Source organism: Cavia porcellus, unplaced genomic scaffold (genome assembly GCF_034190915.1).
Source record: "Cavia porcellus strain 051 isolate PalLab524CR breed Dunkin Hartley unplaced genomic scaffold, mCavPor4.1 scaffold_21, whole genome shotgun sequence".
Classification (NCBI taxonomy): Eukaryota; Metazoa; Chordata; class Mammalia; order Rodentia; family Caviidae; genus Cavia; species Cavia porcellus.
The window spans coordinates 62056034-62082494 of record NW_026947504.1 but is presented as its reverse complement, the minus strand read 5'-3'; the positions used below and the strand labels follow the sequence as shown (position 1 = coordinate 62082494).

The 26461-nt window shown below is 35.9% G+C and overlaps 1 protein-coding gene across 4 annotated transcripts; it reads left to right on the top strand.

The window, feature by feature from the left end:
* Positions 1–3121: 3121 nt before the first annotated feature.
* Esd (esterase D) lies at positions 3122–26205 on the top strand. 4 transcript variants are annotated; one of them, XM_005007066.4, is made up of 10 exons: positions 3125–3307; positions 6473–6513; positions 8389–8463; positions 11248–11336; positions 14722–14820; positions 16231–16355; positions 18032–18151; positions 19517–19615; positions 20179–20346; positions 25362–26205. In XM_005007066.4, the coding sequence occupies exons 3-10, from the start codon at positions 8396–8398 to the stop codon at positions 25440–25442; spliced, it is 849 nt and encodes a 282-aa protein (XP_005007123.1). In that variant the 5' UTR covers positions 3125–3307; positions 6473–6513; positions 8389–8395; the 3' UTR covers positions 25443–26205. The 4 variants fall into 4 exon arrangements, with proteins under 4 accessions (XP_005007122.1, XP_005007123.1, XP_005007124.1 ...); XM_005007067.4 differs by having other exon boundaries at positions 3134–3192; XM_005007065.4 differs by lacking the exon at positions 6473–6513 and having other exon boundaries at positions 3122–3307.
* The last annotated feature ends 256 nt before the right edge of the window (positions 26206–26461 follow it).

Sequence of the window (26461 nt, the reverse complement as noted above, 5' to 3'; positions counted from 1 at the left end):
TATAGTGCCATTAATCACTAAACGCTACCTAAATTATTTAAAATTAAATAAAATTAAAAATTAAAGTTCTTAGTGCTAGCCAAAATTCAAATACTTAATATTTGGTAGTGGCTGCTGTATTAGGAAGTATGGACACAAAACAGTTCCATTACTGCGGAAGGTTCTATTGGGCAGACGTGCACTAGATCCCCCACTTTATAGTTCATTCTAAACTGCCTTCCAGAAATGAAACAAAATCAGTGATTTATTAATATTTTCATGGTTGCAATCCACTGAGCTTTGAGGGGTACATGTTATGGCTCTTAAAAGTACATGTTACTAGACTCAGTACTAGATTTACTAATTTTACAGTTCATGCATGTATTTTAGAATCAGGTTATTAGAGCTCCATTTACATGCCACACAGTGGACATCTGAGGATGTCTAGAGACATTCTAGGAATTGAACCTTGTTGGGGTGTTACTGTCATCTACCTACTCAAGGATGGGGATGCTACTAAACATCATCCTACAATGCACGTGATAACCTCAAACATGTCAATAATACTACAGTTAAGAAACTCTGAACTGGGGCCCAGGGTTTAGCTCAGCGGCATAAATGCCTGCTTGGCAAACGCAAGGTCGTGAGTTCAATCTCTGACACCAAAAAAAAAAAAAAAAAAAAAAAACAAAACTCTGAACTAGTCTATAGAGCAGCCTGAATTTTCAAATACCTTATCTGATGTCTGGTATATCTTATTACCTCCAGGTTTGATTCCTATCTAGATATTATAAAAATTAGCTGCTATGGACTGAATGTTTACATTCCCTAACATTCATATATTAAAACCCAAATCTCTAATCTGGTGATATTTGGAAGTGGGCCCTTGGGAGATACTGATTGATTGCAGGTGGAGTTCTGAGCAAGACTAATGACCTTATCAGAAGAAAAAGGGACCAGAATTCTGGAATGCAAGTAGGGTGGAAGCAAGAAGACAGTCTTCTTCAAACCAGAAAGAGGGCCCTCATCGGGAGAAGTGACTTTGATCTTGATCAAAAACTCAATCTCGAACTTTCCAGCCTCAGAATGATGAGGAATAAATTTCTCTTCAGCTATCTAGCATGTGGACCTGACTGTTACAGCAGTCATGACGTACTAAGATAATCTCCTTTCCCACAAATTTTAAGTAGACTTCAGTTTTTCTCACCTTCATGGCTACCCTTTATCGCCTTCCTAAGATGATATCCTACTCATTTTAGTTCAAACCGAGAATCCCTAAATCTTAGTCACACATTTACAAGTAATGTTGGGATTATTTCTCTAGGCAGTTAATATTAATCTATTTTATTACAATTTCTTAATCAGAACGTCACCTTTTCTGATTTTACCTTATGTTGCTTCAATGTCTCAGGTATGAGATTTGAACAAAATATTCATTTAATATCTAAATTTTAAAATGTATTACTGTAAAAGAAACATTGCCACTAATCTCCCTCAAAATACTACCTCTCACGTGGAGCACACTTATTCCAAATTATTGCCACTTTCCGAAGCAGTTCTGGAGGTCCTCTTTTGTGTATTTAAGAGGTGTGACAAAAAAAAAAAGAAAAAAAAAAAAAAAGACTGAATGCTACTACAAAATGCCATCCAACAGAAAGGCAAACTCGAAAAGATTGCAGCATGTCATCTACCTTATTCACTGGGTCGGCATGTTGAGGCTCTTCCCAAAGGCCAGAAAACCTCTAAAGGTAAATGTCTTGAATACATTCAGGGCATTGAGGCAGTGGTAACAATGCCCTCATGAAAGAAGATTTTCTTCAAAAAGGTACAAGAATGATGACTGTTTTAGAAACAGGTCGGTGTGTTTTGAGAGGAATTAATGGAAATGTGCCTTTTACTGGGTAAGATTTTTAAAAGTTAAATATCATATTTTTCAATCACACCTAATATATTCCTAATACTTAAAAAAATAGAAGTTTTGGCTATTTTACAATTTTATTTACTCAGAGAATTAAGTTTTAGTTTTGGTTGGTACACTGTATTAATACAGGACCCCTTTAGAAAAGAACTTTAAGTTCACAGTTCAGAGGTTAGTTTGTACCTCATAGCAGTTTAAAAAATGAACACCATTTTTTCAAATAATTATCAGTATTGAAGGAGTTTAAAATGGGTATTCTTTTATTGAGTTGGCTATGAAACTCAAATTGAAAATTATCTTTTCAGTGATTTACATTGAAAAATAGCGAACAGAAAGAAAAAACGATTTTTTTCACTTTAATGTTTTCTCAAAGTAAAAATATTATTTTGCTTCAATATTATTTTTAGTCTAAGTATCAACTGATTCACAGGTCCACAAGTTCATTCTACAAGTCAGGAGAGTACAAAGATTATTTTGACAAATGGAGCTGAGCCACACCAATACAAATGGGCAGGTTTTCGCACAGACCATTTCACCTACCTGGCCTTTCAGCAAGACAAACTGTATTTTGCAGAGCTCAGATAAAAACTAAGATCTAGGGTTCAGGTTCGACACACTATCAAGAGAGTAAAATCAAGGGTAGGCGCCTTCCAAGGTAAGAGTCCCTCCGCAAATGTACTAGCTGAACGCCCAAGTAGTCTGAAACGCTGGCGAAAGTTCCTTTTAGTCTTTTGTACTCTTTTAATTTCCCCAGCGAAGCACACATCATTGGAGGACCAAAAGGTAAAAGGGTGGTGGTGGTTTTTGCTGTAAATCATCAACCAGCAACTCTTACAAAGTTCAACTCTTACTAAGGGAAGGAAGAAAATTTGTCATCGATAAAGTTTCTATTATATATCCGCTTTGGAGATTCCAAATAAATGCAAATACCACTAGCGAACTAAAAAAATTTAGGGTGGGGACTTGAAATCATCTTTTCCAGAGTTAAACGAGGGCAGCCCTCGGATTTATTAAAGCTTCGGCTTTTTGCTGCCTCCTCGGGTTAAGATTTGGGCGCTCTTGGGTGGGAGTCTCACAGGTGATGAAGAGATCGGTGCCAGCGGAACACCACCCTCGGCTGGGAAGGGGACGTGAGCGAAGCAGCTGCCGCCGGTACTGGCTGCGGAGGGGCGGGGACAGGGGCGGGGAAATGGGCGGACCTTGGGGCGGGGCCAACCAGGGGCCGCGGCCATATTGAGGCCCCGCCCTCCCCTTGACTGTCTCAGAGCGCGCCACCGCCGCTGGAGACCTCCGAGGTAAGCCGCGCAATCTGCAGGAGCTCGCGTATCGTCGCCAGCCTGTCGAGGGCCCTAACGGTGACCTGGTTCCTGTTCAGAGTGGAAACGAGGCCTGTGCGGCCCACGTCAGGAGGTATGAGCGCGGCGACCCAGGGCCCGAGCGCCACCAAACCGCGGGCCGAGTCCCGGCCCTTGTCCCGGGGCGCGGCGCCCGGCCCCGGAACCCTTTCCTTCGCGTAATTTCCGGGGCGCGCGGCGTGCTGCCCACAGGGAATCGCCCATCTGTGTTGCCCGCTTCACTGGTGCAGCTTTTCCCACTGCACTGAGCAGCTCCCGCTCTGCAGACTCGCCCTCCCGGCGCCCAGTGCATGGCACCCATGCCACTCTGTAGGCGGGCCTGGCGCCTCGGGACTGGCCCTGCCGGGGAGTGACCGGCCACTGGGCCTCAGGGTTCGATAGGCAGCAGGAGATCATTTCTGAACAGGGGCATCATCGAAGAGTTGGCATTTATTAAAAGTTGTACGAAAATGGCTAGTAATTTTGTTCAGGTCATGTTAGACTGGAGAAGAAACTATTTTATAGGAAATGCATTGAATGTATAAGTGAACTTCAACCTTAGGTTTCTGTACAGTTTGATATTAGTGAGACATACTAGAAAGACTGTAGCAGGTTTTTATTATATATAATTAGGATAATGGCGATAGATATCTTAGAAAAGGGTGAAGGAGACTTTTCAAATGTAGATTAAGTTGGACAAGTATAGGTCTGAAAAGAGGAGGCAAAAAAAACACGTTGGTTTGGAGGTGCAAAAGAGCATAATTTTAAATACGTTGTTTTACCAGCTCGTGATGAATTGTGGGAGAAGGGTCCAGCAGGAAATTTCAAAATCTGGCATTAATGCTGAAAGAAGATTGAATATAGAGATTTAAATTAAGATCCTTCCACTCAGAATATGTAATTGAAATTTAGGGAATGCAAGGAGGAAAGTATATGGGAAGAGAATGGTAATGGGAAGATCCTAGATCCTGCCGTTTTTTGAAGAGAGTAAACAAGAAAGTGATAGCAGTATCAGTTGGTACTCTTCAGTCCACTGATTTGTGGAGACCGCTCCAGGTTAAGACCCAGCAGAGTGTGAATTAAGTGCATCAAAATCCAAAGAATGAGAGAGTGATAACAAAACACAAACAGGAGTATCTTTATCCAAAACTTTTGTGACCAGCAGTGTTTCAGATTTTGAATTTTGTAAAATTTAAAATTGTTTTCGAATACAAACTGAGATACCTTGCAGATGGGACCCAAGTCTAAATACAAAGTTCAGTTATGTTTCATACACACATGGTGCACTTAGCCTTATTTCATACAATATTTTAAATAATTTTGTGCTTGAGACAAGTTCACTAAGGGGAATTTTTCACTTACGACGTGTCAACACTTAATTTCAGATTTTGGAGAATTTCAGATTTTTGGATTAGGGATGCTCATCTTGTAGAGCTACATAGAAAACTTAATAGGTTCAATGGGATTGAACCCACAGCTCTGCCCAAGCTCGATAAACCCTCTACCTCCGAGCTATATCCCAGCCCCCTACATTACAAATTTGGCCCACATCTCTTAGCCAGGTAGATCCATCTTCTGCTTTCCTAGCCTCCACTCCTGTTTTGTTCACTTTGAGCAGTTGAATGTTTTTCTTAACTTTTATACTTTAAAAAGTTTAAAGAAGTAAAAAATATTTTCATAGTACTTTTGCTCCTACAAAAGTTTTTGAGCAAGTACCAGGCCTTGAGGCAAAATAGGTACTGTTACGCATGGCTTAGAATTGGAATATGTTCTAAGAAACGCATCGTTCGGTGGTAATTTTATTGTTGTGTGAATATCATGGTATATACTTCAACAGTTGGTGTAGCCAACTGCTCTTTGGTTACAAGCCTCAACAACATATTACTGCTATACTGTAGGCATCTGTAACAGTGGTAAGTGTTTGTGTGTCTATGCATTAAAAAAAGAAAGTACGGAGGAAATTTAAGAGATTAAAAAATGACACACCAATGGAGGGAGCTTCTGTGAATGTAGATTACAGGACTGGAAGTTGCTCTGAATGAGTCAGTGAGTGGAGAAAACTTGTTACATTACTGTGACTACTGTAGACTTCTTAAATACTGTAAACTTGGACTAGGGATTTAGCTCAGCAGCATAAGCGCCTGCCTAGCAAGCTCGAGGTTGTGAGTTTGATGCCCAGTACCAAAAAAAAAAAAAAAAAAAAAAAGAAAGAACTGTAAACTTACACTATACTATTTATTAAAATATATTTTCAATAATTAGCTTAAAGTAACTTTAATTCTTTTTTATTTAACTTTATTTTTTAGTTACCGGGGATCGAACTCACGACTGCGCATTTGCAAGGCAGGTGCTTAAGCCACTGAGCTAAATCCCTAGCTCAATAACTTTAATTCTTTAACCTTTGTTAATAACAGCTTAAAACCCAAACACTGTACAAAAATATTTTCTTTTTCTGTATCTATGAGACTTTCTGGGTTTTTTTTTTTTTTTTGAGACTTTCTGTTTTTAAAGATTTTATTTTTCACTTAAGACACAAACATGCCTAGGTGTGCACAAGGTCAGGATCATCGAGATCAGTGTTTCACCTCGACTTCTTATCCCAGTGAGAGTAATATGCATGGAGCTGTCATCTCTTATGCTAACAGAGGCTCTTGGAATCCCTTCTGTGAGACTTGCCTGGGACTTTTGAACAGTTGTCACTTTAGAAAAATATATCCATGATCTTTTACTTGTTTTATTTTTTTTCATAGATTATGAAATAGAGTAGATAATACACTGTGAATATTACTCTAGTGATAAAAACAACTTGTAGTATGAAAGTCTAGGCTGTAAAGATTTTAAGAAGCATGTTGAGGTCTGCAAAAATTTCCTTTTAACTTCCACACTGGAATTTTCTCTTGGAAGTTTATTTTTTTCTTTTTCTTCAATTTTTTTATTTTCTTACTATTTCTTCAACCATGTGTTCAGTAACTGATAAGAATTTTGCAACTCTAATATCAGGCCACTATCATACAGTCAGTCTGTCCTGGACCAAGCAGTTGTTACACTGTAAAGTAATACATTGAAGGCCGAGATGAAGGGGTGATGCCATCCCACCAGCTACATTTTTCATACTGCCATAGAGAGTCACCTACTTCCTAAAAAAATGTTTCTCAAGAATGTGGGAGTGCTCACATCTACGGTATAACATTTAATGTGTATAAACACATCCCGTTTGTAATCCATTTGGTCTTTTCTTCAGGGTGGTCCTTTGGTACAGACAACCAAATACCAATTAAACAGGTAAACCTAAGTTTTGTTGTTTCTGTTATCTGAAAGTTAAGTGAAATATCCACTAACTTGGTTTAAAGCATGTGAATTTTCAATAGAAAAATTTTATTGAAAATACAACTGCCTACTGTATAATAGTATATCATGAGTGTGTATCTAATTATTAGTTTTTGTCATTTTTTTGTTGACCCTAACATTTTTCTTGATTTATAATTGAAGTTAGCCTATAAAACAGGTAATTAGGAAAAAAATGTTGAAGCTTTGAGTTTTAAAGTCATGCTACCAATTAAAACTATTTAACACTGCTTCTTTTGGCTACATAAAAGTATTTGGTTTTGAATTCGAATTAAGCAACATTCAAAGAGCAGAGGAGATAGACTATTTGTAGTTCATTTAAATAGATTAAAAATAAAGCATAGAATGATATAAAGAACAAGTTAATTTTCAAAATTTTTACATAATTTTGACTTGTAAAAGCAAATGCCATTATTCATTAATTCAATGAATACAGTATTTATTAGGTACCTTTCATGTATCAGATATGTTTTCAGTGTGCTGTGCTTTGTTTTAAGAAGACTAACGTACGTGCTTTGTTTTGAGGAGATAGATTTCCTTGTCAAATAATTTAGCAAGTAAATTTTATTCCTTGGGCCAGGATAGCACAGTGGCACAGCACCTACCTGGCAAACATGAGGACCTGAGTTCAATTCTCCCAGTACCAAAAAAATTCCGTATTCTTTGCTCTCATGTGTTTGAATATTAAAATTATGTAGTATGGGGGCTGGGGATTTAGCTCAGCAGCATAAACGCCTGCCTTGCAAGCAGGCAGTCATGAGTTCGATCCCCGGTACCAATAAAAATGAAAAAGATAAAAAAAAAAAAATGTATAAAAAAATTATGCAGTATGTAATTTCATTATTTAAGATAAGATCATAAATAAATGAAGTTAATATACAGTAATAATACCTAGAACACTAGGATTGAACAACTAATTTTTATAGATTTAAAACATAAATTATAATTAACAAGTAATTTCTGCGTGTAATTGTAATACCTTAATCCTACGGAATTGCTCAATCTTTGTGTGCCTTAAAGCAGAGCATACTTTATAGAGATTTCCCAGAGGGGCAGGGCAACATGACAGCTAAGAATAAGAATGCAGATGTCAGGTGTTTGAGTTCAAATCCCAGTTTTTTAGTGCAAGACTATTTGAATTTATTGAAGAGATTGAAGATAAGTTTTTAATTAGTCGTATTTAGAATACAGTGAAGGTATTTTTAAAGTTAGTTTTTAAGATCACATTGCTCTGTAAGTATAATACTAAAGCTTCAATCAATATATAGTAAAACATTTCACCGAAAAGACCACTACTATATACCAATCAGTATATAGTAATGATTTCACTGAAAAGACTACCAGAGTGGTAATATTGGAAGATTTTTATTTAGTGTGTAGGGTTTATGGCCTGTGTTTTAACGCAGCAGTGCTTTTAGAAATGAGAAGGGAATCCCTCCTTCAGAGCTACACACCACAATCAGTTTGACTCCTGCTTTTTCAGTTTTCGCCATGTTTATTTTTAAAAGATAATATGTGGTATTTTCTGTGTAAATTTAAAGTTATGTGTGTATGAATATGAAAAAGTCCACAACAATAACAAAAATGCTTATTAATAACTAATGATATACCAGAGTACTCTTGTTTTTTAGTAGCAAGTAAGGCAACTGTTGTGTATAAAAAGTTTTTATATTATTTAGGAAAGTGGATTGTGAAAAAATTTTGAGGCAGAAAACAGTTATTTGTTTAGATAATTGATCTGAAAACAGTATTGTTTCAAGTTTTTCAACAACTAATTCTTCAACTATTAATGAATTTAATCTTCACTAATAGGAGAAGAATGGCGTTGAAGCAGATTTCCAGCAACAAGTGCTTCGGGGGATTGCAGAAAGTTTTTGAACATGAAAGGTAGGTATCACTCATGCCATTTTAATGTTTGTTCTAGTTTAAAGAAATCCTGACCCGTCTCTTGTGGTATGTCACAATTTGGCTTTCAGCTCCACCCTCATTAGCTAGTCCGCAGTTTCACCAAACTATTGGCCAGGTTTGAATTGTGTAACTTTGTGAGATATGAGAGCCTGAGCAGAGCACTTTCAGGATTTCATTTAATGGTCTTGTGAAATTTCACAAATACCTATGTTGCCATTAAAAATTCTGAGAATATCTTTCAATGTAAAAAAAAAGATACCTGACTTCTTGTTAAGATGACAAATTAAACACATGTATTTCGTTTCATTAACTCCCAAATCTGACTGATACAGCTTTAAGTAAAGGTGTTTTACACAGATTCCTCCAACTAGTACAGAGTAGATAAAGAAGCAAGGAACAGGAGCTAGAAAAATATTTTAGAATTAGGAAAACAGGTGGAAAGGCACTACTTCACTTTGCGAAACCTAGAAAGCTAAATTGTTAGCATTGGCAAGAGAAAGCAAGAGAAGTGACATGAAGCTTAAGAATTAGAAGCACAAAGGATACTGTGAAGAACTAGATCATTGGGAACAAAGGAACAATCTCAAAACATTCAGAGAGGTAAAATGGATGAAGAATTTTCAAAGACATAAGTCAACAATAATGGATTCAGGAAGAGAGAGCAGCTGTACCTTTAAAATTCAAATATCCTGTATGCCCTGTTACATAGTTAGTAGACAAAATCGAATACAATGAAGGGTGAGAACACAATGAAGACATTTTCCTGCATATGTACAGTTCGCATTCAGTTCCATCAAAATGAGGAACTAAAGCAGGAAAGCTGAGAGCATCGGATCAGAAAATAGGATCAGAGGAGAAAGGATTTTCCAGGATAAAAGTGGTGACCCCAAGGCAGCAGCAAGTCAGAAAATAGTGGGAAGTTCTGCCAGACAGACGCTACTGCTTGATGAAATTTTCTTTTTAAGAAAATGAAGTTAATAAAATTGTCTGTAGTTGAGAGGGAAATTTTTGAAACCAGAAGAGCAAGAATTTGATGTTGAATTGGTGATAATATAGATTGGCCACAGCAGATCTCTGCATGAGATTCTTTCAACAGTTCAGCAGCATCATAGTGACATAATGAAGGTGGAAACCTCCGAACATTACTGGATAATGCTATTTTTAAAGTGTTAATGATACGACTGTTAAATGTATTTCAGATCTGATTTATACTGTAACTTTGAGAGAAATCTTTTTACTAAATTGTAGTAACAACACTTAATATGAAATTTGCCTTCTTACCAAATTTTTTTCTGCCACTCTTGTGTTTTTCTTTTTAAAAAACTTTAAATTGGGGGCTGGGGATTTAGCTCAGCGGCATAGGCACCTGCCTTGCAAGCAGGCAGTCGTGAGTTCGATCCCCGGTACCGGTAAAAATGAAAAAGACAAAAAAAAAAAAAAAAAACTTTAAAGCTGTTAATTTTTAAGTGTACAAGAAAAGTCTTACAGTACCAACCACCTATAACAAGATTATATTATCTTGGTTTGCTGATTTACAATAAATATCCTGGAATCAGAAATGGATCTGATATGGTTATACTGTGAAAGAAAACATTTCATCTTATTTAACAATAATTGAAGACCTAAGAACACCTGCCGAAAAGTTTTTTTGCCTTTTAATCATCAGCTAGACAGATACTTAAAATAGGCTAGAAAGGTAGAAGCCAGCATTTGCAGAGAATGGAGAGATGCATACAGAAAACTTGCCCTTAGCATTGATGGAGTCTTGTGGGAGTCTGTACCTAAAACATCAACACAGCCAAGTAACAAAAATAGAAAGTTACTAACTCAATGAACAGGAAAGGGAATCCATAAACTACATGGATTATTTTTGGATAACAGTTTCTTGATGTTGATTCACTAAAATTATATACTGAGAAGATAAGAGAGGAAGAAAGTAGGGAGAGAACAAAGGCAGGGAGGGAGTAAATCCTGCTGTTGTGAGCACTCAGGTATTATCTAAAACAGAGCAAAGCAGCAGTGAAAGCATATTCTTAGGATGTAAAGGTGAAAGCCAGAAACATTGGCTAAAAGAAGTAAGTCAGTTATCACTACAATGTGGCATATTAAAAGGCGGGGCAGGGGAACACTAGTTTTCCAGAAAGTTTGTACAAGTATTTACCATATTTATAGTTAATTACAGACAACTTAGTGTAGTAAATTTTCTTGCATTTGTATGGTTTTTTTTAAAAAATAAATCCATGAAAAGTCATTGACGTGAAGTATAGTTTACATAGGAAAATACTGTGGTGCTTACCAAACCTGGTTGTTATGATGGTGATAAATTATTAGTGACAAAAGAGCAAATTAAAGATGTCGTCCTTCCAGTACCCATGAACAATATGTAACTTAGGATCTTCAGATTCATTTTTTAAGAAAGCTGATTCGTTATTCTATAACATCTCTTTAGAAAAGAATTTTTTATTTTAAGACTGGAAATGATACATTAAGAATTGCATTAATCGTTTATATTTATTTGTTCCATACAAAATGACTGCCACATAAAGCAGAGAGTAAAGTTGGTTAATAAATCAGTATGTTAAACTGGCCCAATTCTTTATTCAAGAGACAAAGCATTTTCCTTAAATGTTTGATGGTGTTGTTTACTTTGGATATTAAATTGCTTTTGGACCTATGCTATATATCTTTTTATATAGTACTCAATTATTTTGCTTCTGTCTTGAGAGTGATGTTTTGTCATGATGGTTGTTGTTAAAATTATAGTGTGGAGCTAAAATGTAAAATGAAATTTGCTGTCTACTTACCACCAAAGGCAGAAACTGGAAAGTGCCCTGCCCTGTATTGGCTCTCTGGTGAGTATTACGTGTTTTGAGTTTTATAAAGGAATTTATTTCTTTTGATTGGCTTATCTTACTTACCCTTTTATTTTGCCTTACTAATATGCTTTCTAATCCACTTATGAAACACTGTAGAGGCTTGTCATAGTCTGCTTTGTAAATCTTTACCTTGAGAATAATTTGAGACCTATGGAGTTAGATTTATTTCACTTTTTTTTTTTCAATAAGACCAAGTAATTTGACAGAGAATATAAAGTTCTGGACTCAGTGATAAGAGTTTGGAAAAGTTAATTTATAACTGTTCAAGCATCTTTAGTTTATAATGATTTGACCAGTCAAATGAAACTAGGGCACCATGATACATAATTAAAAACCACAATTAGTAATGTCTACAGTATTCTATATAATATTTTAATTTGGTACTACAGAGCTTCTCTGGCAGCAATCTATAAAGTCGTAAGTAACACTAATGCTTCTTAGTCAGATGTAGAATTGATTGTGAGAGAGCAAGACACCGATACAAGTAGTTTGGGACCTCTGTGGTAACTGTCACAAGATATTAGCGTCCTACTTTTAGAAGAAAGTGTTTCAGAGAAAGAATTAAAACAACTGAATTGTTCTGTTTCCTTAAAAATTGTTCCTACAGTATTCTAACAGATCCTGCCTATGAATGTAGTATTTCACTAAGGATAAGCCCCAAAAACCAATCTTTGAAAACAAGAATGAGCACAGTTCTTTTTCTTTGCTCTCCACCCCCCCTTTTGGTAGTAGGAATTGAATTCAGGACCTTGTGCTTTCCAGGCAGGCACTGTGCCATTGAGCCACATCCCCAGCCTCACATTTCATTTTAAAAAGTAAAAAGAAATGTGTATCTGATTTTAACTGAGGAAGACATTTCTGTGATTAAATGAAGACCACTGATTTTACTAGAAGAACAATACAACAAAATTAGGAATTTAATTATTTTAGAAAATATACTGTATAAAATTGATCTTGGAAATCACGTAATTCATGGAAAGAAACTGAAGATCAGAGAAGACATATACTGCCTAATATTACTTAGTGGTTTTTGGACTCTTTTTTTTTTTCTGTTCTTTCTGCGTTTTGTTTCTGGTGAGAACTCTAAAGTCATAACTTTGGTTAAAGATTAAAAACACAGATAAATAGCAGGGTATTGTGTAATAGGCACTATACTAAGGACCCAGATTCCTAACCAAAATTGAATCAAGAAGATATAATCATTGGAACTTTAAGAGTTTAAAATACAGAATTTTTGTTTGTTTATTTCAAATCATAATACAGTGAGATGCTAAAAACTATATAAACTTTGGGAATTAAGTCTTGATTTTCTGGGAAAATAAAAAAGATTGTCTGAGAATGGTAACAAGCATTTCAAATTCACTTGCCAAGTAAGTTAAAGGAAAACTTGGCAAAGATTATATCCATGTTATTCTGAAACAAGAAGTACTGTAATAAGTCATCACACATGGTAAAACATGCATGAACCTTGAAACCATTATGCAAGATGAAAGAACCCACTCATAACATTCCATTATAGGAAATGCCCAGGATAGGCAAACCCATATAGATCAAAAATAGAATAGTGGTTGCCTAGGGTTAAGGAAGAAGATTGGGATTGATTAAAGAGTGCCTACTAATGGTGTTTCTTGTTGAGGTGACAAAAATGTTCTTAAAATTAGAGCTGACAGTGTAATGTTGGCTATACAAACAACCATTGAATTCACCTCAGTATTACAAAAAAATTTTTAGTTGTTCATTTAAAAGAGATGTTGATCAAGCAGGTTTTAATTAGTAACTACGTACTATTCAGAATAGTTCTATCTAACCTAGCTTGATTTATTTCCTTCTACCTTAAAGAATTTGTTTCAACTAGAAAAAAGTGAACTTTGTGGATTTGTGAGTGTAAGACTGCACCATGTCTTAGACACAGTTGGAAGATCTTTGTGTGTGATCATACAGTAATACCTAGTCGTCTTCTGATGTAGAATGAGTCGGTGCTGTCCCCACTTTTAGTTCTTTTATTTATGTATTTGTTTTCTGAGACTGAGTCTTGCTATGTAGAGCAGGCTGGCCTGGAACTCATGGTGATCCCATCTTTCAAATGAAAGAATTGAGAATCAGTCAAGATAGTAGATAGCGAGTAACACTTAGAACCAAGTCCTATCTGAAATCGGTCCATGTTTTTAATACTATTACTCTGCCTCCTTTAGTACATTTTATTAAGCACATGATATGGCTCTAACATTTCTGGAAAGCATACAGAAAAAAGAATGTGGTAGGCACTTGTTAGTCTGCCGTGATGGTGAGAGTCTGTGTTTCTTAATGGAATTTAACCATAGACTCCCATGCTGAAACTTGTAACTTTGTGTCTTATTTCTAATTTAACAAATGTTCTCAATCCCAAGCAGCACAAAACAACAACAACAACAAAACATTGTTTTTAGCGCAGGAATATAGCTCAACGACACAGTACTGGCAGGTGTGAGGTCAAGAATTTGATTTCCAGTATCTACCAAAAAACTCCCAAACAAATATTCATGAACAACTGCTTTATAAATCACTGCACTGTTAAAATTAGCAAATATAAAAGTATTTTGTAGTTTATTTATAGTCAGTAAGCTTGGATGTCACTAATTATCAAATATAATGGGACATTTAATATTGACCACTGGAAAAAGGTTATTGCATAAAGTAATATTTACCTCAAGCATCTGTTGCGAGTTCATTCTTGGCCATTCTTACATCGTAATAGTCTTAAGTACCTACAATGAAAAATTATATCATCTCTTTATCACATGACTGAAAAATTCAGTATTAGGAAAAATGAGAAGTGGTTCTAAAAACTGAATTAAGGAAGGTTACCATTGCTCTCTTTTTTAGTTCAGTGAGAGATACAAAAATATGGGCTGAATTTTGTTGCTGAGAACTATCTGTTTGTAAAAAATAAGTTTTTTAAAAAATTTTATTATAGTCATATTAGCCCACTTACTGTGAATACTTATATTTTAATGCATAACTAGTCACATGTTTAATTAGCATGTTTGCTGATACCTAACTGGAACTATTTTAATATCAAGCATATGCCCCCTATCTAGAGTTTGACTGTTCTATAGTTTTAGAAAATTCCAAATTTCCAAGAATTTTGATAATTGAAACTTCAGTAAGTGACTTTAGGAGGGTAGTTATGGGATCATTCAATCTAAAGCAGTTCTTGGGTTAATACTATTGAAAATTTTCTAAGAAAGCAATGTTCGTGTGTTACTCAAAATTATTTCTGAAGCAAAAAAAAAATACTAAATGAGCTTGCTTTCCTGTTATAAAAAGTAAAGCTTTTAATCTACACAGTGTAGCATGAGATAACAGTGTGTTTGATCTTCAGGTTTAACTTGCACAGAACAGAATTTTATAACAAAATCTGGTTACCATCAAGCTGCCTCAGAACACGGCCTCGTTGTCATCGCTCCAGATACCAGCCCTCGTAAGTACCCTTGTTCCAGAAATCCTTTAAAAAGATCTAAGTCATGTAATTCTTAACTTACAAGCAATCTAATATGCATTGTACAATTCCTTTTATATTTTGCTGTTATTTCTTAGTGTTTCGAGTGCCATCTTGACTGAATGACCATGCTGTGAATAAAGAGGGGAAACAGGATGGAATGATTTTAAACTATATTAGAGAAGAAACACGTGCCTGCCTTTCCTTCTAAGGTCATAGTTGTAGAGAGAATTAAAAAAGGATTAGCAAGTAGTAGGGAAGGGTCCTCAGAGAAGGTGTAAAAATCCTGTTCTGCCAGTCTCATCGCAGTCCTTGCAGTCTGGAAGAGTTTATATTTGTAATCCCAGGGAAAAGTTAGTGTAATTCTACCGAGTAAATTCCAGTCTACCTCCTCCAGTGCAACCCACAGTGTGAATAAAGAGACAAACACATATCTGTGGTGGTGGGGAGCCAAGAGGATCTCTTAAGTCCAGTCAAAACAATGGCTAGCCAGCACAAAGGCCATGATTCAGGGCCACCGAGTTTTATTAATTCAAAGAGGGGAAAGGCTTGAGTTGAGTGATTCTGAGAATGTGAGTACTGTGAGCTGGGCTAGGTAGGAGGCACAGAAGTACCTCTGAGGATGCAGGGAGGTGTGCAGAAAGATTACTGGATTCCAGGAGCCCCTAAGATTGGAGAAATCTGCATAACACAGTTTTAGGAAGTATCTTCAACTCAAAATTATTTCTAAAGCAAATAATAATAATAATACTAAATGAGCTTCCTTTCCTATTATAAAAATTTAAAAAGCTCTTAAACTGTTTCGGGTCTGTGCGTCAGCTTTGATATCCGGCCTTCATGCCCTAAGATGTCTCAGGTTCTTTCTTCACTGGTTTTTGACAGGTTCTTTTTGACCAGGCTCAGCCAGCAGGATAGCATCTCTGGGCCTCAGGCGTGCAAGTTGGGAGCTGTGGGCCAGCCTCACTGACCTATCACATTGCTTCAAGGGCCACACAGCAGCACCTGACTGTACCCATTTGCCTTGCTTAAAGCCAATGTAGGGGGTATCCTAGCCAACTCTATACGTATCAACAAATGAAGTTAGGGCCAGGTTTAGCCAAAATGGTCTTTCAAGGAGAGCAGTCCCAGCGACGTTCCACAAGAAGGGATTTCTACACAGTTCTGAAAGGTAAAGAGAATATAAGCCCTTTTAAGTCCTTCCTTCTCTGACTTTACTGCCAGAACTGGTCCCATTCAAGACAGGTTGAGAAAGTATAGTTTACCAAAAAGAAAAGGCTTACAGTGTAGGAGGAAGAGCAGTAATGCCAATGGACTTGTACATTCATCTAGAAGTATTATTAAACATGGGAGTTACTACAGAGTAGATGAAAGCCTGGGACTTCTCCTGGACAGGTGAATGCAATATTAAAGGAGAAGATGATCACTGGGACTTCGGCACTGGCGCGGGGTTTTATGTGAATGCTACTGAAGAGCCTTGGAAAACAAACTACAGGATGTACGCTTACGTAACAGAAGAGGTAATTTAATTTGTATTGTACCTATTAACTGATGACCGCCAAGAGTTTAATTTTTATGCCATAGGCCTTCTGGTCCTGAGAGTTTTAAACTAAATTATAGAATGACAACTTTATTTTATACATGTTTATAAATTATCTTAGTGAAAATTCCAAAGTTTACTAGTATTATAGTCCTGTTTGCTATAATTTAAATTAATATTCAATGTATATTTGTCTTAGTTACTTTTCTCTCCTTGCTGAGATAAAATACCTGACACCTAAAGTTAATGGGGGAAAGCTTTATTTATCACAGCTTATAGAGGGCTCAATCTATAACTGGCTGGCTCCAAGGCAGTATATCGTTTTTGTTTTTTGTGTTTTTTTGGTACCGGGATCGAACTCACAACCTCGTACTTGCCAGGCAGGCGCTTATGCCACTGAGCTAAATCCCCGGCCCAAGGTAGCATGGCTTGGCAGAGGGGCACTGCAGAGGAGAATCAGTTCGTGGCAAGCAGAACACAGCAAAAGCAAGCAGGAGGCCTTACCAGCGTCTTTCTGCCCTTTTTATCTTACCCCGACTGCTTAGGGCAGGCAGCACACCTAGGTCAGGAAGTGCCCCTGAGCCCGGCATTGCACTGTGAATCAGTTCCGTCACCACACAGTAGCCCCAGCCACCTCTGAGAAAGCCCCCCGACTGCATGAGGCTCTAGGAGGACATCTGAACACAAGCAATAACCGCGTATAAAGATTCAAATAATTGTATGGAAAACGAAAATATTTGAAACAACCTATCATTTCCCAGTAGCTGATTCTTTTAGGTATTTTATAGTGATAAGCCAAAGATTAGTTAGAAAGGATAAATGATAAAGCATAACTTCTTTAAGTATTTAAATATGTATAGTTTTTTCATTTATGTAAGTTTTATGATTTTATCATATACATCATAAAAATTCAAAAGCAGTATTAAAATTTGAATCACGTATAATTCTTCTTTCTTTTTTCCTCGCTGGTGCTGGGTAACCCAGGGCCTCACACATGCTAGGCAAGCATTCTACCACAAAGCTATTTTTTTCTGCCCTCAATCATCCATTATTCTTAGACCCTAGACCATAGTTATGTTACATTACATTCCAGATTTTTTCTATCTTTAATTTTCACAGTTATAACATTTTTTATCATATTGTTTTAGTTCTATAAAATATTTTTTAATTTAAGAATTGCATAATATTGTGTCAATGCCACAATTAATTTTTACTAAGATTTTTTTTATCATAACAAGTATTACATTGGTTATCTTTGTACACATTTTTTTCCCTGAGAATTTTCTATTAGATTTTTTCCCAAATGAAGTTACCAGATGAAGCATTTAAAAAGCATCGTCTTCCTAACTTCCCCCCGTGGATGTGGTGGGACGTGCTGGTAATCCCAGCTACCTGAGAAACTGTTGAATTGTGAGTTCAGCGCAGGCCTGAACAGCGTACTTGAAAGCCCGTTCAAAAAGAAGTCTGCCATATATTCTCCAGTGAATGCGTTAATAACTGTTGTCTTCCTAAGATTTTTTTCTTTTAATCTTTGTCAGTTCAAACATTGTAAGAATATGATTTAAAGGTATTGATTATGTAATTGTTTTACATAACTTTTAAAAAGTCTAAAATTATTTTCTCTGCTCTTCTGTCACGCTGTTGAATTTTTTCTAGCTTCCCCAACTCATAAATGCCAATTTTCCAGTGGACCCACAAAGGATGTCTATTTTTGGCCACTCCATGGGAGGCCATGGAGCTCTGATTTGTGCTTTGAAAAACCCTGGAAAATACAAAGTAAGATTACCTAAGTTTCTAGTGACAAATATTTCTCTTGAATGATAAGAGTATTAGGAACTTTCAAAGAATGCAATTATGATACTGTCATCTTTGTATCAGGACCACAGTTTTCTAGGATTGGAAAACTGGACAGGTTGGCAGAGAGTATTAAATGTGATAACATGATGTGTGCTACAGAGTCAGAAGCTGTGTATTCCTTCACAGGGGTTTTTTGTTGGCCTAACAGAAATATTATAAAATGTAGCTTATCTTCAAAATTATAGTTTAAGGCACATCCCCCCCCCATGGGATATTATTCTTGATTAATGTTACTGTGATAGTGTGTATCATTTATTTATATTTTTAGCAAAGATCTTTGTAAAGTTGACTTTGGTTTTCCAAGGTAAAGGAAAGTATTCATGATTGGTAAAAGTTTGAGGATTTTATGTCTTAATGTGATCTAATGAAAATTTAATATAATTTAATTGAAAAAAGGCACTCTCAGCCTTTTCCATTCTTTATTTGAAGCTTTCCACCTCTGCATAATTGTGGTTTAAGTGAGCCAAATTTGAATAGCCAACTGTATTTAGAGAATCATATAGTACATTGCAGCGTATTACAAGAGTTCCAAGAAGGAAATGTTAAAGCAGTGATCATCTTAGGATTGCTTCTGATTTTACAGTTAGAATCATTCATTATTTGAAGATTTGTTTAATCCATTTGTTTCCTATAGGAAAGACTTCTGAATCATTTCATGTGTGCTGCTGAGACATGAAAATACTCCTCATAGCAATTTTATAAAATAAAGCTTTTCTTTTTCCATGCTTTTATATACGGTAGTCAATGTACTGTCTGAAGTTGAAAAGGTCAACTTAAATTTTTTGCCCTTTACAGAAACTAGTAGAGATTGTGAAATATATACATTGATAAAAAGTCTTGCACTGAGAAATTTTACCTGTGTATCTTGTCCTATGGAATACAGAATTGTACAAAGGACAAAATTGTGTTAGAAATTCAGTCACATACAGTATAAAGGCATTCTTTACTGCTTTCTTGGTACTTTTTAAGAGAAATAATGTCTCAGATGTAATTTTTTATTACTACAGATCAATTTTTAGCGGAAAAAAGTAGTAACTTGAATATAAACTTTCATTTGTACGTTAATTAAATTGCAATGCATTGCTTTGCATTGAGTAGCTACATTTAGGAGCTCCCTTGATAGAATACACAAAAGATACTGTGATGAGTTCTGCAGTACTGTTTGAGTTCTGTAATACATCAGGAGGAAACTCACAACAGTTCTTGTTAGAGTTTTAAAGCTAGGTGCAAATGTCTGTATTTGGTTCAGCAAGATGTAACTTGTCAATTCTTCTGTTTTTGAAGTCTGTGTCAGCATTTGCTCCACTTTGCAACCCAGTGCTCAGTGCTTTGGGCAGAAAAGCCTTTACTGGATATTTGGGAACAGATGAAAGTAAATGGAAGGTAGGTACTGAGTGACTGTTAATACTCGTTCTTCAGCTTGCGGATTTGTTAAGAAGCTGTACCCTTGTCACTGTTAGGTTCCTGGCCCTCTCAAGTTAAGGCTTGAGAGCTGAGAATAATTAGAAAAGCCTGTACAAACTCAGTCTTCCATATTTGTAGGTTTTATATTTTTTAATTTTACCAAAAAAATTTAAAAATTATATCCGTACTGACTTCTCAGACCTTTTCATTATTCCCTAAAGAATGAAGTATAACAGCTATCACATTGCATTAGGTACTGTAAGTAATCTAAAGATGATTTAAAGTATGTAGTAGAGATGATTTTAAAGCACATCAAACAATGTTCATAGGTTACATACAAATAGTGTACCATTTTACCTAAGGGACTTGAGCATCCACAGATTTGGGCGTCTTTGGGGAACCTGGAGCCAGCCAGCCCCCTACTGATATTAAAGGATAACTATCTGTGATAAAAACCATAAAGCTAAATTCTAATGGTATCAAATCATGGGAGACAGTTTAAAAATACATTTTTTCTACTAATGTTTCTTCTCTTTTTATAGACTTACGATGCAACTCATCTGGTGAAGTCTTACCCAGGTTCTCAGCTGGACATACTGATTGATCAAGGAAAGGATGATGAGTTCCTTTCAGACGGACAGCTCCTCCCCGATAACTTCATCGCTGCCTGCACAGAAAAGAAAATCCCCGTTGTTTTTAGATTACAAGAGGCAAGTCCTAGAAAACGTTGGTTTGAGCTCAAAAATACAACTATGAAAATCAACATTCCATAGTTCTTCATTTAACTTTATTTTAAAATGTAAAGTGTTACCTCCAGTGAAATAGTATTGTTTTTATTTTTTTTGGAAATCTGCATGTCTATTTTATTTTCATTAGAAAAATATTATATATGTAAAATTTTAGACCCCTTTTCCTTTTCGTCTGCCATTGAAGTTTGAATAGTTATTAAAAGCATAATCACAGTGGTGCCTCATTTTAATGAATTTAATGTGTTCCAATTGTGGAAAAGATGGCCACATTCATGTTCATACAGGGAAGATCTGAAGCCCTAATGATGACCCCGTGAGGATTCGGGGTACATCTAGACATAAGCCATGACCCGATGAAATAAGGACAGATTTCTCCCTTCATTGTTCTCAATTCTTGTGCACATCTTAGCCTCACAAGCCGAGTATTCCTCACACACTCAGCACTTTATGTAATTCAACTTCTATGCTCACCTGTCTGTTGCTCCGCAAGTATTGCTTGACTAAAATACTTCTGACTATCTTACTGTTCATCTGTTTATGCTACTGTAGTTTTGTGCTGTAGGGTTTTTAAAAGTATTCATTAGCTTCAGAATATAAACAAAATCTGTGTTTTGAAAATCTTGGTGAAAATGAACACTGAAAACTATATGATCATGATTTTTTAAAATACTTCTATTTTTAAGAGTGGTATGTCAGGAACATTGACATAAAATATAGTCATGATGGTAGCTGTTCATAATTCTAATTGTTGTGTAATGTGATCCTATACAGTTTATAAAGTAGCCTCACATTAACTCATTTGTAATCCTTATTCCATCAATGAAAGATTATTCCTTTTCTGTCTGCTTTATAGATGAGGAGAGAGACTTAAAAAGTAGTTACTTATCTAAGGTGACACAACTGGTTTTTGATAGAACCACACTGAAGTAAGCTCATGACCAAAGTCTGTTCTATCATCTGTCTAGCCATTTCTAGATAATATGATGCGCTCCTAAAGAACAAACAGATGGATTGTGCGTAACCTCCAACCTAGGCCGCAAATCATAGCAATCTCCTTGTTCGTGGGGACATTTTGACATGTGAACAATATATATATTTTACATATAATGTGGAGAAATCTATCAAAAACCAGTAGCACAGATACACATATATCTTGTTCTCTTTGTATCCCCCTTATATAATAGAACTTTCTATATTTATTAAAACATTTGATATCACAGTAATATTTAGATCAGCAACCAATTATGAGAAATCCAAATATGAATTTAATTATAAATGCAGTAGTAAGTTTAACTGTATTCACTATAACCACAAGTGACCATATTTTTTTCCAAGTGACCTTAACTTCTTGGCGTTAGCCCTACTGGACGTCTTTTGTACTTCCCATGAGACTGTGCCAGAAAATACTGTTACGAAATGTCTGCCTGCCAGCAGACTCTGAAATCCCTAGGGTGTGTTACAAAAAAAATTTAGATTTAAAACACAGATGACATTCTTAGAGGTTAAAATTAATCAAACTATTTATTTCTAAAATGCCTATGCCCCAAACAACCACAGTGAAAGTGTGTTTGGCTGAATTTATGAGGAATTTATGAGCAGGCAATTCTTCTAAAAATAGTTTGAAAACTATTAAATTTACCATTTGCAGCCTTGAACTCGGGACAATTTTTCATTCAGTTTCCACCATTGTCAGGAAAGGTGAACTGCAGGTCTCAGGCAGGTTGCGTTTAAGTTTGTCATCAAATCAGCAACCAAATAGAACTGCCTGAGCAGTGATTCCTGAGAGGGCACTTTTAGATTTTCCATTCACCTTCTATTAGGCCCCGGTCGTCTCAGGTTTAAGAACTTTATCATCTGTTTTATTATTTGATTCTAAGTACACTGTAACTATTTCTTCATGAAACAGAAGCTATGAAAAAAGCTAAAAATAGCCTCAGTGAATAAGCAAATAAATGATCTAAGAAGGAAAGAAGCCATTAGACTCATGGCATGATTTACCTAATTTCATTGCTTTACCTCTTTTTAATGGTGTTAAATGCTCACAATTTATAGCATGTCAGCCAGCAAAAAATAAAAAGTTGTTTGAGAGGGAGGAATTAATTCAAGGGAACATTTATTTGGTTATTTTTTGGTTTGAGGGAACCTAAGTTTGGTTAGTTTTTATTTTTTGGCTTGAGGGAACCTGTTTGAAAAAGAAAAAAGCATGTTACAAAATTCCAGTAGCTCTATACAGAGATCAAATGTTAGTATGAAGAAGAAGGGCTTAGTACATACATCGTATGTTTACTTGTTGAAGTTATATAGCAGGAAAATTCAGTGACTTGACACTGAGGAAATTTCCAGAAACCAGCATTCCGTGCTTGGAGACTAAGAAGAGAGGCTGTCCTGCCTTCTCAAACCTTAAGATCTTTTTTTAAGAATCAAAGGCTTTTTTGGCCTCTGCATCTATAAGGACAGAATTCCAGAAATGAAGGGCCCTTACTCCTGTCTGTCCCCGTGGTTTGCACACAGGCTTGCAGTGTTTGTTAAGTAAACATGAATACTTTCACCTATCTTTTCTGTACTGTGAAGGGATTTAACAACCCAAGTCTGGAAATATGTAGAAAAGCACTGCCTGTTAGAGTAAGCAGCTGTCACAGTTGCTGAGGCACTGCTTCCTTTTTAAGAGTTGAATAAAAAAGGAAAAAATGTGTTTGCCTATTTTTACACTCCAGAAGTCATTTTTGTGCTGCAGATTTTTCCATTTCAAGTGTGAGATAGAGGAAAGTAAGGCCCCTGCAAGTGTCACTAGATACAGGCAGTTAAAGACGCTGCAGAGCATGCTAAACAAGCGTATCAGTGCGTGAATGTCATGAAAGCAGCTGCCCCATTTCATAGCTTTGATAAACATGAAACTAGCCAAGACAGCGTAGTTGTTCCTAATTGTCTAAGTTCAGCAGAATGCCAGTAGTCCAGATATATTCTTTTGCTTGCATGTTGACATTTTTAAAAAATCTTTCTTGGTCCCTTGTTATAGGCATTTTCTACTTTCTCATAAAGATCCTCTTCAAATATCAAGTTAAGGGCATTTGCTTTGGGTTTTAGAAGAAGTATACAGTACTGTTATCCTGCAGTGCATTTGTGAAAGTTCAAAATTGCCATTCTGGTTTATCCTGGGACCTCTCTAGTAATGCCGCCCGCTATAGCAGTGGCTGTCCATCATGCATACAGAACTGTGCAAGACTTAGCATATGAGAAATGAAGGGGAAGGTGTGGCCCACCAAGCCACAGTAGAGCGTGTGTCACACAGTTCTAATGTAGCCCTGTTTTGCTGTAGCTAGGCGTTTTCCATCCTATTGATCTTTTGATTTATGAAAAAAAATTAGTAGTCATTACTTTTTCTTGCATTTCACAGGAACATGCTTTTCTTCAAATTTCTTCTTTTAGGTCTCAATTTAACCAGCTGAGACTAGTGTAATTATTGCGAGATGTGCCACCAAATAATTCCTTGGCTCAGCCTGAATCTTAACAGGCCTCCTTTTAGATTTACTTCCACAGAAGAAGAGAATTTGCTTTTATATTACTTTAGTGACTGACTTCATTGTAGTGCTCTATAAGTTTTTCTAATAGGAGCTTGCCCTAACTCTCTGGAAGTAAGAGGTTTAGACTTACTGATTGATCACAGTCTTGGCAAAACACCGTGATATTTTATTAGGTCTAGTTTTACTTCTTCTGTGTTTAGAGAAGTTCCTATTCCCCCACCCCCACCCCGGCACCATTTGCTAATTCAATTTAAAACTTTAAACACATTTATTAGACTTTATCTCTTCTAGTTTATTCTACCTTGTTTTTCAGTTGTGGTTAGGGTAGATGGTTGATTCCAAAATTATCTCATGTTAAACACCCTTAAATAGTTGTTCTCACCTAAATTTTTTTAAAAATTTTTCTCTGAAGACTACTTATCTTGTGCTCACGGGAGGTGCCATGGTCACCCGAAAGGGGCTGCCTCTCTGTTTACTTGTAACACTGGTTTTAACTGATTGGGTAAACTGAGGTTTGTCTGTATTGCTTGCCACATTACATTTTCTTTCCATTTCATGTTTTCAAAAGGTTTACTGACTGTACCCAATTTGACATAAAGTTTACTGAAAAATCCATTTTTCTTCAAATACATGTATAGGAGGTAGAATTATTTTTTACGTATTTTATCAGTGCGTATTTGTTTTATTGTGGTATTTTCATGCATGTAGGTAGCGTATTTTGGTTGTATCCATCACTCCTACCAGCATTACCTCCTTACATCACCTTGTTACCTCCTGCTTATTCCTACCTCTTACCTAGTAATCTGGGCCGTGGAATTGGTAAGATGCTGGATGATGGCTATGTCTAGCTTCCCAAAAAATAGTGGACCTTTCAGGTATTTTATGTTTTTCCTTGTATTGTTTGTGTTCTTGGTTTGTATTTTACCAGCTCCCATGTTACTTATGTCAGTGTGCTTCTTTGTGAGTGAGTATGTTTCTAAGCTCTCTACATCTTGATTTTAATCCTTGTGTGTATGATCACACGTCTGCTCTACACATTTAATCCATGTGTCATTTCTTCTCTTTGAATATTAATAATAATTTTGGAAACTGAGCTATGTGAAATGTTTAGTTTTTAGTTTTTAGTTTAGCTATGTGAAATGTTCATATTTTTGTTGCTCTTTTAATATGCAAACAAAAGTTTAGGGGCTGGAGTTTTAGCTCAGGGCATAAGCGCCTGCCTTGCAAGCAGGCGGTCGTGAGTTCGATCCCTGGTACCGATAAAAAAAAAAGGAAAAAGCCAAAAAAAAAGAGAAAAGTTTAAAGTGCAGTGTGACAATTTTGATTTTGATTAAATTGAAATATTTTGACTATTTATAAGCAAATTAAGTGATGAGATGTACATTTAATGTCCCTAATACTGATGTTTCTGAATGGTAGGTAAATGCCTGATCACCTCTGTATTTTGTCTTCCAGGGTTATGATCATGGTTACTACTTCATTGCCACCTTCATTGCTGATCACATTAGACATCATGCAAAATACCTGAATGCATGAAAACTTCAGATGAAGGGATCTCTGCAAGATTATAATTGCCGAGAAAAGAAGAGTGTTAAATACAGGGTTTCATAATGCTAAAAGAGCTTCCTTCTACAGTTGAATCACCTTCTGAATGAATACATAAAGCATGTTTCTGATTTTTTTACCATTGTTCACATAGGAAAACCTTAATAATTTACAACTTTCTTGCTGTCATTTGGAAGTCTTTGTTGTATTATCCTCAGGTCACAGAATATGAGTATAATTCTGTTCAAATCATAGAATGCTAACTCTGGAACAAAGGATTTAAAAATTATATAATAAGTCCCTGACTTACGAACCAGTTCCATTCTGGAGAACATTCGTAAATCAGATCCATTGTAAGTCATGAAAGTGAGTCTTACACACCTTTGACACAAATATACAGTGTAAAGCATAAAAAACCTAACACAAAAATACTGTAAATTATTTGTACTTTTACAGTTACCTTAAAGTATACACATGTGCTAAATTAGGAATGTTCCTAATGGAAGATTGGTTCACCTGTGAAAATTCACAGCTCAAATGTTTATAAGTCAGGGACTTAGTAAGATTCAATCTGAAATGGCTGAAGGAAACATGCATTTCATATGTTATTGTAATTATATGGTTTTCCCTAATCATATGCAGAAATTTAACTTGGTAAACTCATCAAGCAAAGTAATTGAGTTTTTTGTTAAATAACAAATTGTGTTTCTTTATAAACTTAATAAAACTTGAAACAACTGGTTTGCTTTGGTAATATAGTTGTGGTTTTTTTCTATTAACACAAAGATTACTCATTTTAAACATTCAATAAGAAATCACAATAACAAATATGGGGAATTTCCTTCTGTCTTGCTTCTGAATTCCAGTATTCTCACTGTTTTGTTCCAATTTATTGTTTTGTATTATCCAGTGTTCTGTTTTGACTGGTTTTATTCCGTTTTGTTTTATTTGATTTTGCTGTGTGTGATGGAATGGACAGCTGTTGTGAAGATAATGAGATACCCTAGGGT

Coding starts and splice junctions, on each gene's coding strand:
- Esd (XM_005007065.4), top strand. CDS start 8,396: ATGGCGTTGAAGCAGATTTCCAGCAACAAGTGCTTCGGGGGATTGCAG. Junction 8,464..11,247: donor AAAGTTTTTGAACATGAAAG/GTAGGTATCACT, acceptor TTAAAATTATAG/TGTGGAGCTAAAATGTAAAA. Junction 16,356..18,031: donor ACGCTTACGTAACAGAAGAG/GTAATTTAATTT, acceptor AATTTTTTCTAG/CTTCCCCAACTCATAAATGC.